At 49.6% G+C, this 16367-nt stretch overlaps 1 protein-coding gene across 4 annotated transcripts in view; it reads right to left on the bottom strand.

Annotated features, from left to right (window-relative positions):
- Window positions 1–4901: 4901 nt before the first annotated feature.
- Window positions 4902–16367, bottom strand: part of MARCH3 (membrane-associated ring finger (C3HC4) 3, E3 ubiquitin protein ligase) — a 105340-nt gene continuing 93874 nt past the window's right edge. For 3 of the 4 annotated variants that reach the window (XM_014547321.1, XM_014547322.1, XM_014547323.1), the window contains 2 exons: window positions 12228–12437; window positions 4902–5837 (listed from right to left, as the gene is read on the bottom strand). In XM_014547321.1, the coding sequence (XP_014402807.1) occupies window positions 5679–5837; window positions 12228–12437 (369 nt within the window). In that variant the 3' untranslated portion in view covers window positions 4902–5678. Of the gene's footprint in view, window positions 5838–11435; window positions 11547–12227; window positions 12438–16367 lie in introns of those variants that run through there. The other variant, XM_014547324.1, reaches the window with a different exon arrangement.

Genomic DNA, 16367 nt, shown 5'->3' with positions numbered 1-16367 from the left:
AGAATATCTAATGGGCGTCTCTGCGTACTTCCTATTGCATCACAGCCAGAGGCGCGTGGTGGCAGCTTTCTCCTTTTTTGTGGAGTTAGGAGTGATCTGTAGGGTTAGGTGTGGAGGGTCTGATCCCTATTACTAAGTTCCCCATCAACTGTGGTCTTAGCATCTTCTAATGATCATTTGGCAGGTGGATTATTTCATTTAGATTCTGCAGTATTCAGGCTCTACATTATTTCTACATGTGTACTTCCTCTCGGGAAAACTTCTCCTCATCAGTTACACCCCAAGATGCAGTGCACACACGAGTCTCTTTTTAAAGCAGTTATCAGAATAATGATTTGGTTACTTAGCAGGCTCCAAAGATAACCGGTGAGTTGTATTTTTTTTTAAAATATATTTTATTGATTTTTTTACAGAGAGGAAGGGAGAGGGATAGAGAGTTAGAAACATCGATGAGAGAGAAACATCGACCAGCTGCCTCCTGCACATCTCCCACTGGGGATGTGCCCGCAACCCACGTACATGCCCTTGACCAGAATCGAACCCGGGACCCTTGAGTCCGCAGGCCGACGCTCTATCCACTGAGCCAAACCGGTTTCGGCGAGTTGTATTTTTTTTAAAGAATCATTAGAAGCTCATGCATTTTAACCCAGCTGATATCTCACAGTTCAGGGCAGTCGTTACTCTTTTTGGTGCTCGTATAGTTCAGCTTAGGCTGGTGGAGCCCATTCTCTGTAAGTTGTGTCCTGTGTCCTCTGGACACCACCACATGGTCTCCTTGCTTCCTGGTGTGACAGGGTGCTCCAGATGCATCTTACACAGTTCCTGTCCCTGACCTAGAGTCGGACATTTCTCCAGGGGACCTGATTCTGTTTCGCAGGAAAATGGCATGTAGAGACCACCATCAGGTGTGCCCAGTTTCTGAAGACTTTGCGTCATAGCGAGGGACCCGTAAGAGATACACAGAGGGGACCCGGGTCTTGCACTTGGGCATGGTCCACGGCACTGCAATCTCACCAAGTGCATTAGACAAAATAAATCCCACCTGAACCCCTTCAAACAGGGAGCATGTTTGAAAGTCCCTTGATCTTTGCAGACCTTGCTTGAGTCTGATTCCTTCCCACCTGGGATGAAGCAGATTAACTGATACCTGTTAGGTTCTACCCTCTCACCCTCCCTGCTAGCACAGGCTTCTGAGGCAGGAGGTTCAGGCCCCCGATTCTGCAGCCTCCAGAGGTCGCTCCAGCCAGAACTGCCCCCCCCCATTGTTCCGTGAGCCCCAGGGGGCTGTGCCACCCCTCCCAGATCGGAGTGCGCCTTTGGGAGTGTCTCCTCACACGCAGACCTCGTTGTCCAGGATCGCTAATCGTGTTCTAAAATGTTGCCCACAGGACTGAGTCCTGCGCCCTCACAGAGACCGCAGAATAGATCCACATGGCAGTCTTGGCTCACTCACCACAGCCGCCCCTAATGGGCCTCCACACCCTGGGTCAGGGTTGCGGCTGGCCACTAGCCTCGGACGCCTGCGGAGGGGAAGCTCTGAGTGGTGTCCTGTGACTTCATGGAGCTGCCCCACCCCCCAGCTGCTCACATGGAGGCATGAAATGTGGTTGGCCTGGCTTTTACTAGGTGGGGGCAGTGAGAAGGAAGGTAAATGAAAGAAAAAGCCAGTGACTTTTTTGAACTCCGTAGGAGTTCACATATATTAGCAAAGTTATTTGCAAATTTCCCCAGAGCCAGTCTGAGCTTTCTGTCTACAGGGCAGAAGAACATGATCGTAGTTGTTATTCTGTAAAAACAATGCCCTGGCCCATGGTGGGCGCCTTATCGGGCTCTCGCGGTCTGACTCGCGGCTGGCTCCTCCCACTCTGTGGCACGGGGCAAAGAGCCAGAATCACTCATGACAACTAAACCCAAGGGAAAGGCTGGATGTCCCAGAGGCAGCTCCTAGACACAGGAAATTGTAAAGTCAAACAGGGTGGACTGCAGAACACCCCAGCCCGAGTAGTTCTGCAGAACCGACACGTTTGGAGAAGGTCTGCAGTTGCCCAGGCGTCACCATTGGGAGGGCCCATTTCTCCGATTCCAACCTCTGCAGCACCCGTCTCCTGCCACAGTCCACGCATCCTCCCAGCGCTTGCCTGGAGGGGCGGGGCGGCCAGCTCCATCCTGGTCCCTACCTCTTGTCCTGAAATAATCCTGAGCCCTGTCCCATTTGCTGGCCCCTCCCTCCCATCCCATGTAAGGCTTCAGAATCACAGCCTACACTTCTCACCCAGCACTAGGGCTGAGCGGCTGAACTTCAGGTGGCCCTGGGAACACTCCAGCTTAAAGTGGAAAGGAAGCACGCGCCAATTTCCCTTCCTTGGGATCTTTCCTCCTTAGTTCCTTCTGGCCGAGGGGCAGTCCCCGGGGAGGGTAGGTTGAAGACAAAGATTTTGTGCAAGCCACGGTGCCCAGTAGGCTGTGTGGTGTCAGGAGAGGCCGAGACAGCCTGGGCCAGACTGAGCCGGTGCCAAGAGCAGAACGAAGAGACCTGGGGAGACATGGGACCTGCCGCTGGCCGCTGGCTGCTGTCTGTCCTCCATTTTCTCCTTTGGCTCCTCCAAGCCCCCAGATGACGTGCCTTCACTGAACATGAAATGTGGTGGCTGCCGCCCGGACGACAGTGACAGTGCAGGGCACTGAGGGCGCGGGCAGGGGGACAGGACACGGAAGACAAACGCAGCAGCTTCCAAGTCATGCTGTTTATTTTCCCTTCACTGGGCTTCACAGCTCATCCGGGCTTCTGCTCACTCTCCGAGGAGCTGTGGAAGCGGCGCGTGTACTCGTGCTCTCTGTCCCCCCGACGAGAACACGCAGGAACACACATGCGCACACCCGGGGCAGGCGAGAGCACCTGGGCTTGTTTCAGTTGTCGGTCTCCCCTCTGGCTGCACAGTGACACGCGTTTGCCTCTGCCTAATGCTCTCAAGGAAAGTGGGTAGGCCAGGACGCGGCAAGGAGCACGCACGGAGGGCTGTGTAGGAAGCTGGTGGAGGGAAGCATTGAACCACAAGATCCTCCGCCTGCCCCTCTTCACTCCTTTCCCTGCTTCATGTTGATCTCAAAAAAAAAAAAAAAGCAGAGTAAAGGCTAGCAGGGCTGCTGGTCGCCCCCGGAGGCAGCCTGTCCGGGTGACAGATGTAGAGCCTCGCTGGAGTGGCACTGCCTCCTGCCCTCCTGGCTGGTGCCTTGTGCATGTGCGCAGTTCCCAGACTCTCCCTCCTTGGACAGCCTCAGGGTTCAAAGGCCAGGAGCGGAGGAAGTGTCTGCCAAGAACTTGCAGAATCCCAGGTGAGCCCTGGCGCTGGTGGGGGTCAGAGTCTCTCAAAAGGAGGTTCCCGGCGGGTGGCCCGGCAGGGAGGCACTGACGCTACCCCTTGACCCCTGGGGGTCAGAGTCTCTCAAAAGGAGGTTCCCGGCGGGAGGCACTGACGCTACCCCAGCTCAGCTCAGCTCGCAGGAGTGCTGCCCCCCACTCCACAGGCACCTATGCCTCTGACTTGGACTCTGCCTGGTTTTCCAGGGAGCGACGCATCGGGGGAAAGGTGTGGCACCGGCACAGTATTACTGTGTCAACCCTCCCAGCGCAGGGGCCCCAGCGAGCGGCCAGAACTTGCCGGCCTTTGATATTTCACATCATATCTCATCTCATGAACCGAGACGGCGGGGATTCTCCGCAGCCAACCTTGACAGGAAGGATGCTGGGAATCTGCCGCTTCCTTAATTCATGGCAGCAGCAGCGAGGAGAGGGTATGGTCCTCTCGTGGGGGCGCCATTCAGTGGAGAGGTGCCACTGGTTAACCCGACAGCTCAGAGACCAAGGCCGGCTGCACCTCATTCATCACCTATATTGCAGGGCTGCGATTCACCAGCTCGCTACCAAGTTGGACTCTTGGCGCCGGAAATTTAGTGTGTGACAGCTGCGTGCAGCCAGTGGTGTCCAGCATTTTAAAAAGGTCAATTAAGAAACGGTTGATGGTGATGCAGCGCATGACAGCCCAGAGGGGTGAGCAGGGCCGAGGAAACAGAAGGGCCGAGGCGTATATTACTGGAATTGAAGCGCCGAAGTGCAGCGTGGTGGGAGGAAATCCATTGTCACAAGCCATAAAGCACATCTGAGTTTTGCAGCGGCGAGCAGTACAGCTGTTCCCTCCCCAGGCAGCGCGGGCAGCAGCCTGCTCGCCGAGGGCTCTGCAGACAAAGGCGACACCTGCATCAGCTTGATCAATCTGCAGACAAAGATCGTTACCCTCCTCGCTGCTGCTCCTCCGCACTTTCTGTTCTCCCACGCGGGGAGCGTAAGGCAGCCGCTGGAGTGATATTAGGAATGTGGGTCATGTTGCAGAAATCCATATTTTAAGCATTCCCCGAAGCTGGGCTCTGCCTTCTCCTCCGGGCGCGGGGCGGTGCTTCCTCAGACCGCACATCTGCTCCCGGCTTCACGGGGCACACAGACGCGGGGACAGTCTGTACCCTTGACACTGCCATAGATAAGAGAGGGACACACAGCCCTCAGAAAAAGTCTATTTCATCTGCGACAGGATTGGCCTGTGGTTGGGGGAAGGTACTGTGTGGGGCTGTGTTCTGGAACTGAGACAAAGGGGTCTGAGAGGCTAGGACCGGCTTTTTTTGCCACATCTACCTGTCAAGCTGGAAATTCAATAGAGCTATGGGAGTGCTAATTGATATGCAAAACAGGTTCAGGGTTCCTAGAAATGTCTAATGATCCTCCCAGTCGCTGGGAATGCAGAATTAAGACGCGCACTAAATGACACCAACCTTTTTTCCTTTTCCTTCTTAAAATCTACCTTGGGAAACTTCACAGGTTTTATGATTAAAACAGAAAGTATTGCAATCAGTGGGGTTTGTCTTTCACACACTGGATATTTATTATTAGAAAATAGCTTCCATCAGCCATCAGTACCAAACGAGTTGACAGGAGCGTGCTTCTCACCATATTTTTTCTTTTTTCCTCCTTAATGAGAATTAAATAAACAGCGCACTGTGGGGAGAGCTGCCACACCTCTTGTTCCTTTAAAGTCTGAACACTTACATGAGATTTAGTACAAAACATCCCTCAAACATGACTTGTTTTGCAGTTGTTATGCTGTCCCCTTGAGTATGGGACATAAAAGAGATGAAAAAGACCACTTAAGCTATCAAATGACCCCAAAGAATCTACAGGAGAAACCAGCAACAAATAAACGAATCCAACAAAACCCATCCAAACCAAGACACCAGTTTTAACATTGGCTTTTCAATTTGATTATCATCTAAGTTTAATAAGTTTATATATTTGAAATAGTAATAAAAAGGAAGAATCGAATTGCATCCTCAGCAGGACAGCCTTCCTCATTGGTTAAAAGAGGTGTTCGGAAAGTTCCATACAGTATCTGCTAAATAAACATGTTTGGCAGCTTAGCAAATATCATATGATTGCAGCATCCGTGACTGGAAGTGAAACAGCATTCGCTTTCTCCTGGCGGAGTTCGTTGCTCCGGGCGCTGTGCTCACACGGCTCTGGATGTTCTTAGACCCACGGGCTTCGGGAAGGGTTTGGGGGTGGCTCAGGGCACGGCCCCAGTGCGGACACTTCCAAACCCAAACAACCAGTCAACCAACCAACCACACAGATGTCAGACAATTGTCTCTTTTGAGTTCCTCTTGACAGAATGGAGGCCCAGCAAGGACTGCTGGTTAGAAGGTATGTTGACAGACTTTGGAATGAGGAGAATCACCCTCTGATTGGTCCGACGCCATTCGTTGTACAATCGACAGTGGTACCTAAACGACACCTGGAGTTAGGAGAGGAAAATAAGGGAAGGTTTCAGGTAAGCAGACACTGATAATCAATAAAAAAACAAACATGTCACTTAAAAGAGCTGCAAACAGCTGGCAGCGGTACAGCGGGGTGAGGACCTGGCTGAAACGGCTCCAGCAAGCAGCCCAGTGTTGGGACACTGGGCACCAAGCAAAGAGCACCCGCATGTGAACACCTGGGCGCAGCTCACAGAGCAGCTTCCTTCGTTCCTCCTCATATTGGGTAAAATCAGGGTACCAATAGGAAATGAGGTTTCTTCTGAGTTTGGACTTATTTTGGGGATAGTGGTGTTTAGGTTTCAAAGCATCAGTGATGAAGAAGGTTGGCTGGAAGCAGCGTGCACAGTGGGTATAGTGCCAGCCCTTCCCAGCTGAGGGACTGGGCAATGTGCCTTTCTGGTCCTCAGGGAGGGATGCTGGGCTTCCCGTGCCCTTCTGCAGGCTGGACACTGCACAACTCAAAGGACCCCATCCACACGGATTGTGATGGGAAGGGCATCTTTTGTACTTGCCATGGAACCCTGTAAAGCTGTACTGGGTGGCCCTGATGGGTGACCCCCAATCGCTCCAGCTCCAGCATTCGATGGCTCCCGGAGGGGGCGCTTTGGCATGGGCACTGAACTCCCTGGTCAGGTCTTCTTGAGCCACAGTGCCTTGTGCCTGCCTCGGCATGGCACCGAGTGCCCTGGCATCAGAGCACTTGTCTCTCTCCCTGGCATCGTGAGAGCAGGGCTTGTGTTGTTTTCATCTCTGCAAGGCCTGCACCTATCACAGAGTCTGGCACTGGGACGTGGCTCAGTAGAGTTTGCTGAGTGAATGGATGAGTGAATACATATCCTATGCTTTCTAATTGCAACAACTGCTTAAGATTTAAGCCTCTGTTATATCTATGCGACAGTATGAAGAGGAAACTCAGTTAATTGTGACACAACTGTGTGCCCAAAGTGCTTGCTTCTCGTGTAAATATACTGGGATGAGAGGATGACATGTGTGGCTTGTTTTGGAGAAGACCGGCACGAAGCATTGATGGCCTGCCCAGGAAATTCACAGTTTCACCTGTACTTTTGAAGATGTACAGACAGAGTCCAGGCTGAGTGCATGCAGACGACTAGGTGCTGGGAAGGAAGGTGCCCTGGGCTGAGAGTGACAAATTATCCAGGGATGGGCTGTGCCACCCTCTGGGGCGGTGGACTGTATGGACCCCAGTGCAGGTTGGAGAGTGGGTTGACCCCGTGGTTTGAGGTCAGCGTTGGCAGAAGTGGAGGAGAGTGCAGGCCGTTGGTCCGAAAGGGCTTGCTCGTCTTCATGGCAGGATCATGAAATTCACGGCCTCAGAAAATCAAATTTCTGAGGCTAGAAAGCAAACGCCACAGGCTGAGTGCCAGAGATTTGGGTATGAAAATATAAGCTTTTAAACTCACACAGATGTGCTTTTGTCCAAAAGGCCCTGAACATGCCAAAGCGGATCAGGGTTTTTCCCTTTTCTTTTTAAAGCCTGCTTCTCTTTCATCGATTCTGTCCTAAGGCTGCTTGGGCTCCTCACGAATGTAAGAGAAGCAGGTTGGACAGCCTGCTGTTCAGGGCCAAGGGCAGGGAAGAGGCAGAACACAGACAAGTACTAATGAAGAGCGTTGGCGCTACAATAAGTCTGGAACCTGGAAGTATTACAGGGAAGCTGAATTTCAAATCAAGAGTCCTTTCATCCGTGAGGTTAAAGAGCCGCACTGGTTGGCATCGGTAAGCAGAGAATTAAGCTGTGGGCACAGGTGGGCAGCACCTTCTCTACAGGGTAGGAATCGGGCCTTGGGCTCCGGGGCCAGGCACATGGGGCTTGAATCCCCAAACTCCCCTTAGTGTCGCCGTGACTTTGGGAGGGTTGCTTGCTACCCCCAAGTTTCAGTTTCATTGTTTGCCAAATGTGAACAATGACATCTGAGATGATGCATAAAAAGCACTTAGCACATGCAGCGTAGGGGATACAGTCAATAATACGGTAATAACAGTGCATGGCGTCAGGTGGGTGCTAGACTTTCAGGGTATCACTTCATAAGTTATATAAATGTCTAATCACCATGCTGTACACTTGACGCTAATGATATTGCACGACAACTGTCACTGAAAAACAAAACAAAAAATAAGTAACAAGCACTTAGCCTAGTGCCTCACACACAGGTGAATGTGCTTGGCCTGTTCGGTATGGAAAAGATAACTTGGTGACACTCCTTCTTAGGTACAGGGAATGGAGGCTGGGCTGTCTCCTTTCAGGACGCTCTCAGTGTGGTGGCGGGCCAGCCTGCATCACCTGGGAGCTTGTTAGAATGTCAGAATTTGGGGCTCTGCCCAGACCTAAGGAGTCAGAGCCCGCCTTTTAACAGGATCTCCAGGTTCTGGCACCTTCCCTGCAGCCTGGGCCGCCCTGCTCCAAGGAACACAGGTGTCCACGACTCAGTGGGTCTCCCGGGTCCTTGGCCAGGAAGCGCAAACACCAGCCCACTTGTTCAGATAAACAAGCGAGATCTTATTATGCATTAATTTTTCTTAATTGCTGCCAATGACCACAGTTTGCAGGCAAGTCCAATCAATAAGAAGAGCACATCATAAGCAGATGACTCCGTCTGAGGGAAAATAAAGGAAGTTGGGCAAGTGCGGAAGGGACCGCCGTGCGCAGCTGCCCTGGGTGAACGCGGGCCCCAATCTCTAGTCTCTCCAAGACACTCCCTCCCACAATGAGACAGAACAGGAGAGAAGGGAAAATAAAGGAAGTTGGGCAAGTGCGGAAGGGACCGCCGTGCGCAGCTGCCCTGGGTGAATGCGGGCTCCCATCTCTAGACGCTTCCAAGACACTCCCTCCCGCAATGAGACAGAACAGGAGAGCACGAGGTGTGATTTAGAGGAATAAAGAGGCAGCGAGGGGAAAATAAACATAAACCAAAAGAAGCTATAGCAGTAGGGACTTGGGAACCTCGTTGATACGGACATTTCTGAAATTTCCAAGGTTTTAAGGAGGAAGAAAGAGCACAGGGCCACTATTCTAACACAACTCCTCCTTGTAGGATGGGTTTCTTGAAGTGCATTCATTTCTTCATCCAAAGGATATTAATTCACCTCCTGTCCTGGGCAAGGTCTGTACAGAGTTGTGATCCTATGGAGGGCACAAGGAGAGGTCAGGGAGGTGACAGCTGTCGCCAGTGCTGCTGCTAAATCACAGGAGGCTTTGGAAAACCTTCTCACTATGTATTCTTCTTCTGCCCTTTCTCTCCAAAGGTTATGGTGTGACCGTGAGGTTATTGATGGGGCCGGGGCTTTGTGAATTGCCATTGCAGAGAGGGGTCTAGTCTCTGATCTCTGATTGCACCGTGCAAGAGAAGAGGGCTGTGTGGGCGTCCACCAGCCGGGGAGAAATGCCCAGCACAGGGCCACACTGAGCACCCTCACGCTGCCACGGGCTGCTGGGGGTGTGTCTAAGCCAGTCCCACAGGGAACCTTGTAACAGTATTCTCTTAGAGCCTCTCCCCTTTATAACAAGAGTTTAAATGATTAACCCATGGGACGGGGAGTCAGCCAGAGGATTCAGATCGTCCCTTCGTTTCGTCCCATGATAGAGCACAGTTTCTGTGCTGGGCACTGGTTGCAACAGTGACCCAGTGACTAGAAGGACTTCCTGTGGTCACTGAATGGCAGTGCCTCCGTTCTTGCAGCTCTGAACGGGGCCTCCTATGCCTTCCACTATGGACAATTTCTTAATGCTTCGTGTGGACTCAGTTCTCATCTAGCGCTCTTGGTGGCTGTCCCTGGACTTCCAACAGGTTACCACGTGGCCAGAGATGTGTTGGGGCACCCCTCTCCTGAGCTCCCCGAGTGGGGATGGCTGAGGCCTGGCCCCTTGGGTCCCAGGTGCCTGTGTTCCCTCAGCAGCTCCATAAGGCGGAACTCCCCGTTTGTGTCCGTGTCCAGGCCCAGCCCTCGTGGCCAGGTGAGCGGGCGAGGAACTCCAAAGGCACGTTTAGGCGCTCAGCGTGGATGCACCGCCCTCTTCACAGAGCCCAAGAGGCCCTTCCAGGAAGGCTCCTCTGAGGAGTGGGACTGACACCGTGTTTGTTTATCTAAGACATTTTCACAGCATTTTCCCCTTAAGCTTGACAGCTTGTTTACAATGGGTTTCTGCTGGAGGGCAGTTTCCAAGTGCTGTCAGCTTCTGAATTACGGCTCTTGCCAGGGCAGCTCAGTGCAGCATGTCTCTGGGAAGGAGAGAGTCTACACTCACTGCCTACTGCTGAGCACGCTTTTCACAACAGTCAAAGGGCAGAAACCCTTTCTTTTCCTTCCACTGCTTTACACTGTATAGAGGGCTGGGGGTGGTGGTGGGAGTTGGGGGAGCAGGGAAGCCACAGGAAGGAAACCAGGGTGCCTATGCTAGGTGCTTTGATATATGTTCCCATGTAATCCCACCTAATCCTCACAATAGCCCATTGACCCTGGGGTTATCAATCATTCCCTCCTTTTTTTTTTTTTTGCAAAGGGGAAGGATGATCAGAGAGGTTAAGTACCTTGTTTAAAGTTACACAGTTATTAGGATGCTAAATCTTGGGTTTGAGCACATGCACTTTTTCCTATGCTGCCTCTTGGGAATGAAGTACTATATTATCTCTCTCCTGAAAGAATCGACTCCAGGTACCTTTCCCACCCAAACCTTCCTTTCATCCAAATGGGAGATCAAACAGGGTCACATCCTCACATCCATATTTATCTACATAATTCTTTCTTTCATTTCTTCCTTCCATGCCCCTGCCCCCCATTCTACCTTGTTAGGTAAGTGGATGCTTTACAAAGCTGGTTTTCAAAAAGGCTTCAATTGGTTTGAAAGCCAGTATTCAAATCTACATCTTCATTTTAGGAACTTGTCTAAGAAAAATGGTAGACAAATAAACCTCTAATCATGGTAAACTATTATTTTCCAAAGTATTTCCCCCTGCACACTTCCATTTCAATCTAGTAGCACCACGGGAAGTTGGCAGGGTGGGTGTTACTACCATTTCCATTTTACAGATGGGAACACTGAGGCCCAGAGCAGTGACGTGACTTTACACTGAGCTAGCCAGACTATTTAACTCCTTATTTCTAACTCTCTTCCCAGCACAATGTCCGTGTGACTTCTGAGTCAGCTTCATTGCTTGATTCGTAATGAATTAGATACACTTTGGAAGCACAGACTTTCAAAGAAGGCAATACTAGCTTTGTTTGGGGGCTCCATTAGGCTGGGAACAGAGGCCTAAATGAATCCGAGGACTCAGTTAAAGTCCGAAGCATCAGAACACTCCCTGTCTACCAAGGCTCAGGTCAGGTCCCTCTCCCTGAGACTGAGCTGTGCTCCCCACTTACTGAGGGAGCACTCGCACCAGGGGGAGACTCAGGGGGAATGAGCAGGGGCTGGGTCAGCGTGGCAGGAATGGCCGCTGGTGGGCAGGGCTTGGGTGGAAATGGGAGCCATGGAAGCTCCCACACGCTGACGCTGATGCTGACGCTGTGCTGTGGGATATGGGAACTACACTTCAGACAGGAAATGCATATTGAATGACAATGGGACGTGCTCAGATTAGAAACCAGCAGGCAGAGGAGAGTAACACCGGGAAGCAGGGGCCCAGTTTCGGAAACGATTCTAGATAGTGACGTTTTCTCTGCAGGGCCCAGAGGGAAGCATGAAGAGAGATCAAATGCTGTACTTTGTGGGTGCTGCCAACTGGTGCCTGAGCAACCAACTTACTCCATAAGTTAAAGAATGAAAAAAAAAGAGATGTTTTAAAATTCTTCCTCATATGCAGAGGGAACACTTACTGGGAAATGGTTTTTCTTTGGTGGCAGCTTCTGAGCCAGATAAATGAGTGTCTTTATGGGCAGCAGAGTCAATATCCCGACACAGAACAATCCCCAGGCGCAGGGCAGCTCCACGCCCAGCGGGACTTTACTGTGTCAGGGTGTAAGACAGTAACCAGCAGGAGGATTCATGATCTGTGCGGGCAGCCACAGCAGCAGTGCCAAGCACATCCTTCACCATCTACTATGATCCCCGCAAAAGTGAGGAACATAAGCAAGGGAAGGAGAACGCCTCCTAACACATGGAGCCTCAACAGCCGGGGTGAGCAATGTCCAGGTGTGTGTCTCTGACTGATGGGCTCTCAGAAGCTGAGGCTTTTTCTTTACTTGTTTTTTTCGCCCCCGCCCCCTGCCCTTGTAGTAACAAACCAAATCACACACTCTAGCTGCCTGAACCAGGCAGGTGAGGTGTGACCCAGACAAGAGGGGAGGCCGTGCCAGCTGTGGGCTGCCAGATGCAGCTGGCCTGGTCCCCGGGGCCTGGCCATACTTACTAGTGTCCAAAAGAGGTAAATAGTGAAGAGTGCGACAGTGAGTGCAATCAGTCCGACGGCCTCGAGCCGACTGCTAAAGTGCAGGTGGTCCACGGCGCCCCGCAGGCAGAGCCAGCCCGAGATGGTGGCCAAGGGCGTTATGAACAAGAAGCACACCATGTCTCCAAACAGAGTCCGCTTCTCATGCTGAGGGCCTGGGTTTCTGAGCCACTGCCAGGGAGAGGGAGAGAAAGACAGGACAAGGTTAAACCCCCGGTAGAGTGGAGACGCCCTACTCCGAACTTGTCTTGATCTTCAGAATCTGGAAAAAGGCACTTCTGACTTGTGCTGAGATCACAAGGGAGCATTAGGGCTCATTCCCATGCCTCCACCCCCTGAATAATAATAGTGATTATGATAATAATATAATATGACAATGGTGATGATGGTGATGATGATGATGATGATGATCATAATAGTAATAATGTATCCTTACTGCAGATGGCCTGTTTTTGAAAACATTCAATGGTTATTATTATATCACCATGAGTCTATGTGGAAGGTAGAGGATGTTTTGGGGAGGTAATAGTTGAGGTGCCAGGGTGCTGTCAGGTGGCCAAAGTCTTCCAGTGTCTGGATCCGGGGACTGTGAGCAGGAGAAGGAAAACTCAGCAGGTCTGGATTGCTCCATTCCTGCCCCTTCCCAAGGGAGACTGGTTTTCGAGACTGGCTCCTCAGAGATGAGCCCTGAGTCCTTGAACTATTCTGCCTGATGAATGTTTTGTATGCCTGAGGCACCGGGCCACGGAGTACCAGTGTAATCAGAGAGCTGATGCCAACGCTGTGATTTATGCTGAACACCTATGTTTGCCCTGGGGGCTGGAGCCTGAGTAGCCGAGGTTAGTCATGCAGGCGAGGCGTGCCTATGTGACTGACCCCAACAAACACCGTGGACACCAAGGCTGATAATGCTTTGTATGTGTTGCCGCGATTTGTTGCTAAACAATGAAATGCACAGTAACGTGTGGCATTACTGGGAGGGGACACCTGGGAGCTCGTGCCCGGTTTCTCCTAGACTTTCCCATGCATCTTTTCCCTCTGCTGATTTTAATGGGCATCCTTTTGCTGTAATGAGCCGTAATCAGGAGCATAAGAGCTTCTCTGAGTCCTGTGAGTCCTTCCAGTGAATCGCTGAGCCAGAGGGTGGTCTTGGGGACCACCCGCACACAGAGACTCACCTGACTCCATGAACTCAGTAATGCCCCCTCCCTCATGTTTTGGGACCTTGAACCTCCTACTTAGAACTGTCCTGGACATCTTAATTGTGCTACCATGTTGACTGACCCAACCCCCAAAAGGATGGGGACAATTTTGTGCTTGTTTAAGGACTAGAGCTGAGAATTCCTACAGGGCAGTGTTGTCCTCCCACTTGGGGAATTGCTGAATATCTGCTGAAATGTTTTACATAATCCATTCCAGGAAAAGTCATGCTTACAGATTGGTGTCAGTGTACACTGGTGAGAAGGCCTGGTGGCTTCTGATTAGTGTTGAAACATGCCCCCAAACAATCTGACATTCTAATAGCACTATCCCATGTAATAATGAGAGGCCATGGAGTCCAGAGAAGGAGTGGGGTCAAACACAGGTCATGGGGTGCAGGTGGGGAGAGATACTGTGACTCTGTCTTCCTTCTTATCCTACCAACAAATGGGGAGGCCTAGCAGGGCTGTGGGCTGGCCCTCAAATGGGAGCACTGTGGGCCACAGAGCAGACATCGCAAGTGGCCAGGGCAACAATTTCCACAAAGCCACTGTTGGGAGGGAAAAACCCGTAACAAGAAAGAAAAGGGAGGAAGGTGCTGACTGGAGAGAGAAGGGAATGTCATGTTCAAGGGCCAAGGGAGGAAGGAAGAGACAAAAGAGCCACAAAGAGGGCGAGCAAGTTGAGGAAGGAGCTATGGAAGGGCCAGCAGAAGACTCAGGGAGCGAGCAGAAGAGATGGGAGGTAAAAGGCACAGAAGGAAGTTTTCGGGGGCGGGTGTGTGTGTGTGTGTGTGTGTGTGTGCCCTTCCTCCAATGTTTGCCAGAAGCCAATATTAAATGACCTGGAATGCCCAACGTAGCACTTTCCAGTAACAATCCCCCTTAAAATGGGTTGAGATGCTGGTGGAAGTCAACCTCAGCTCAAAAACGGGCCTGAAGAAATGCTTAAAATTAGACAATGGGGAGTTGACTTGTCTGTGAATATAAACACAGCATTAAAAAAATTTAATATAAATACTAAAATGACCAAGTGCAATGTGTTGTAATGCTACCTCAGACATTAAAAAAACTCATATTAATTAATATTGTATTGCTATGAAGAGTACAAGTTGGGCATTTTTATGGCAACTTTATGGAGGCTCAGTTAGGTTAACCGATTGCTCCAAGTGACTCAGCAGTCAAACTGCAGAGGATCAGGATATTGCTTATTTTTCTTGTTTTTTTTTCTAAAATGAACATGGATTGTTCAGATGTCCTATCAGTAAATATTTGAAAGTTATAAGTTGTAAGACATTCAGAAATCCAACTTCTTAAACAGTGGAACCCAATTTGCAGCGACCGGACTCCTCCAGCAGTTTAGACTGTGTCTAGGAGTGGATCTGGACTATTTTTTCTGTTGGAACATAGTAGGTTCTCAATAAAGTGATATATGTTCACAGACAAGCTGAGCTCAGTGGCTAAGACTTCCTCCAATTTCTTTTGCTTTGGAATTCTGAATACATTTTATTAAAACTAATTTAGCACCTTACTTATCTATGTGGCCCTTGACATTACCCAATGAAATAACTCAGGTATGGCAGGAGGTAATTATGAATCACTACTTATCTCTGTCTGATGTAAAATAAATTGGAAAGGCAAATTAGAAATTATTTGTTCCAAGTTTTTTATTTTCTATTATTTTTAAGTCTATATTTCTGAAAAATTTCTAGGCCATTTTATATGTACACGATTACCCAATACCAAGGTTATATACCTTATTAACACTATGTATTTTTTTTTTTTCGGCTTAGCTTACTCTTTGTGTTGTTTGCTGCCGAGTCATATTTAGGTATGAAGTTCTTTAAACAGGTACTATTATGTTCACATCTGGGACTTCTTCAGAACCTCAAGTGTTATTTATTGCCTACACAAAGGCAGCCCCCTAGAGCAAGACCAGTGATAACATCTGTGGTTGAGAAAAAAAATTGCCCCGTGCCATGGTAAGAACCTCTGCTAACATGTCCAAATAGGCTGAGCATAAAGGATATTTATATCGCAGAGTTTATGAGAAAAAAATGTGATTACAGCCCTAACTGGCTGGGCTCAGTGAATAGAGCATTAGTCTGTGGACTCAGGGGTCCCAGGTTCGATTCCGGTCAAGGGCATGTACCTTGGTTGCGGGCACATCCCCAGTAGGGAGTGTGCAGGAGGCAGCCGATCGATGTTTCTCTCTCATTGATGTTTCTAACTCTCTATCCCCTCTCCCTTCCTCTCTGTAAAAAATCAATAAAATATATTTTAAAACAATGTGATTACACCTCAAATTTCTAGCAATAGGGGATGGTCGAAATAAATTATGGATTTACTTAAAATAGAATACCATAGAGTAATTTCAAATGACAATGCACTTTTTATATTTACTGACATGATATACTGCTGAGCAGGAAAAGAAGTCTACTGAACAGAATGTATAGTATGAGCCTATATATGTAGCCATATATTTATATATACATTGACATTTACATAGATATAGTGGATTCACATAGACACAGACCAGGACACTGAGCAAATCTGTGGCTCTTCCTTGCAGCCACTGTGGACAACAGGATGAAGACTTCTCAAAAAATTAAAAATAGAACTGCCTTATGACCCAGCAATTCCACTTTTGGGTATTCATCTGAAGAAATCCAAGACACTAATTCGAAAAGATGTATGTGCCCCTATATTCATTGCAGCATTATTTACAATAGCCAAGATATGGAAGCAACCTAAATGTCCATCAGTATATGAATGGATAAAGAAGAGGTACATATATATGCTGGAATATTACTTGGCCACAAAAGAGTGAAAATTTGCCATTTGCATCAAAATGGATGAACCTACAGAGTATTATGGCAAGTGAAATAAGTCAGAAAGAGAA

This window comes from Myotis brandtii, unplaced genomic scaffold, assembly GCF_000412655.1.
Source record: "Myotis brandtii unplaced genomic scaffold, ASM41265v1 scaffold470, whole genome shotgun sequence".
NCBI classification, from domain to species: domain Eukaryota; kingdom Metazoa; phylum Chordata; class Mammalia; order Chiroptera; family Vespertilionidae; genus Myotis; species Myotis brandtii.
This window is presented reverse-complemented; position numbering and strand designations above follow the sequence as displayed.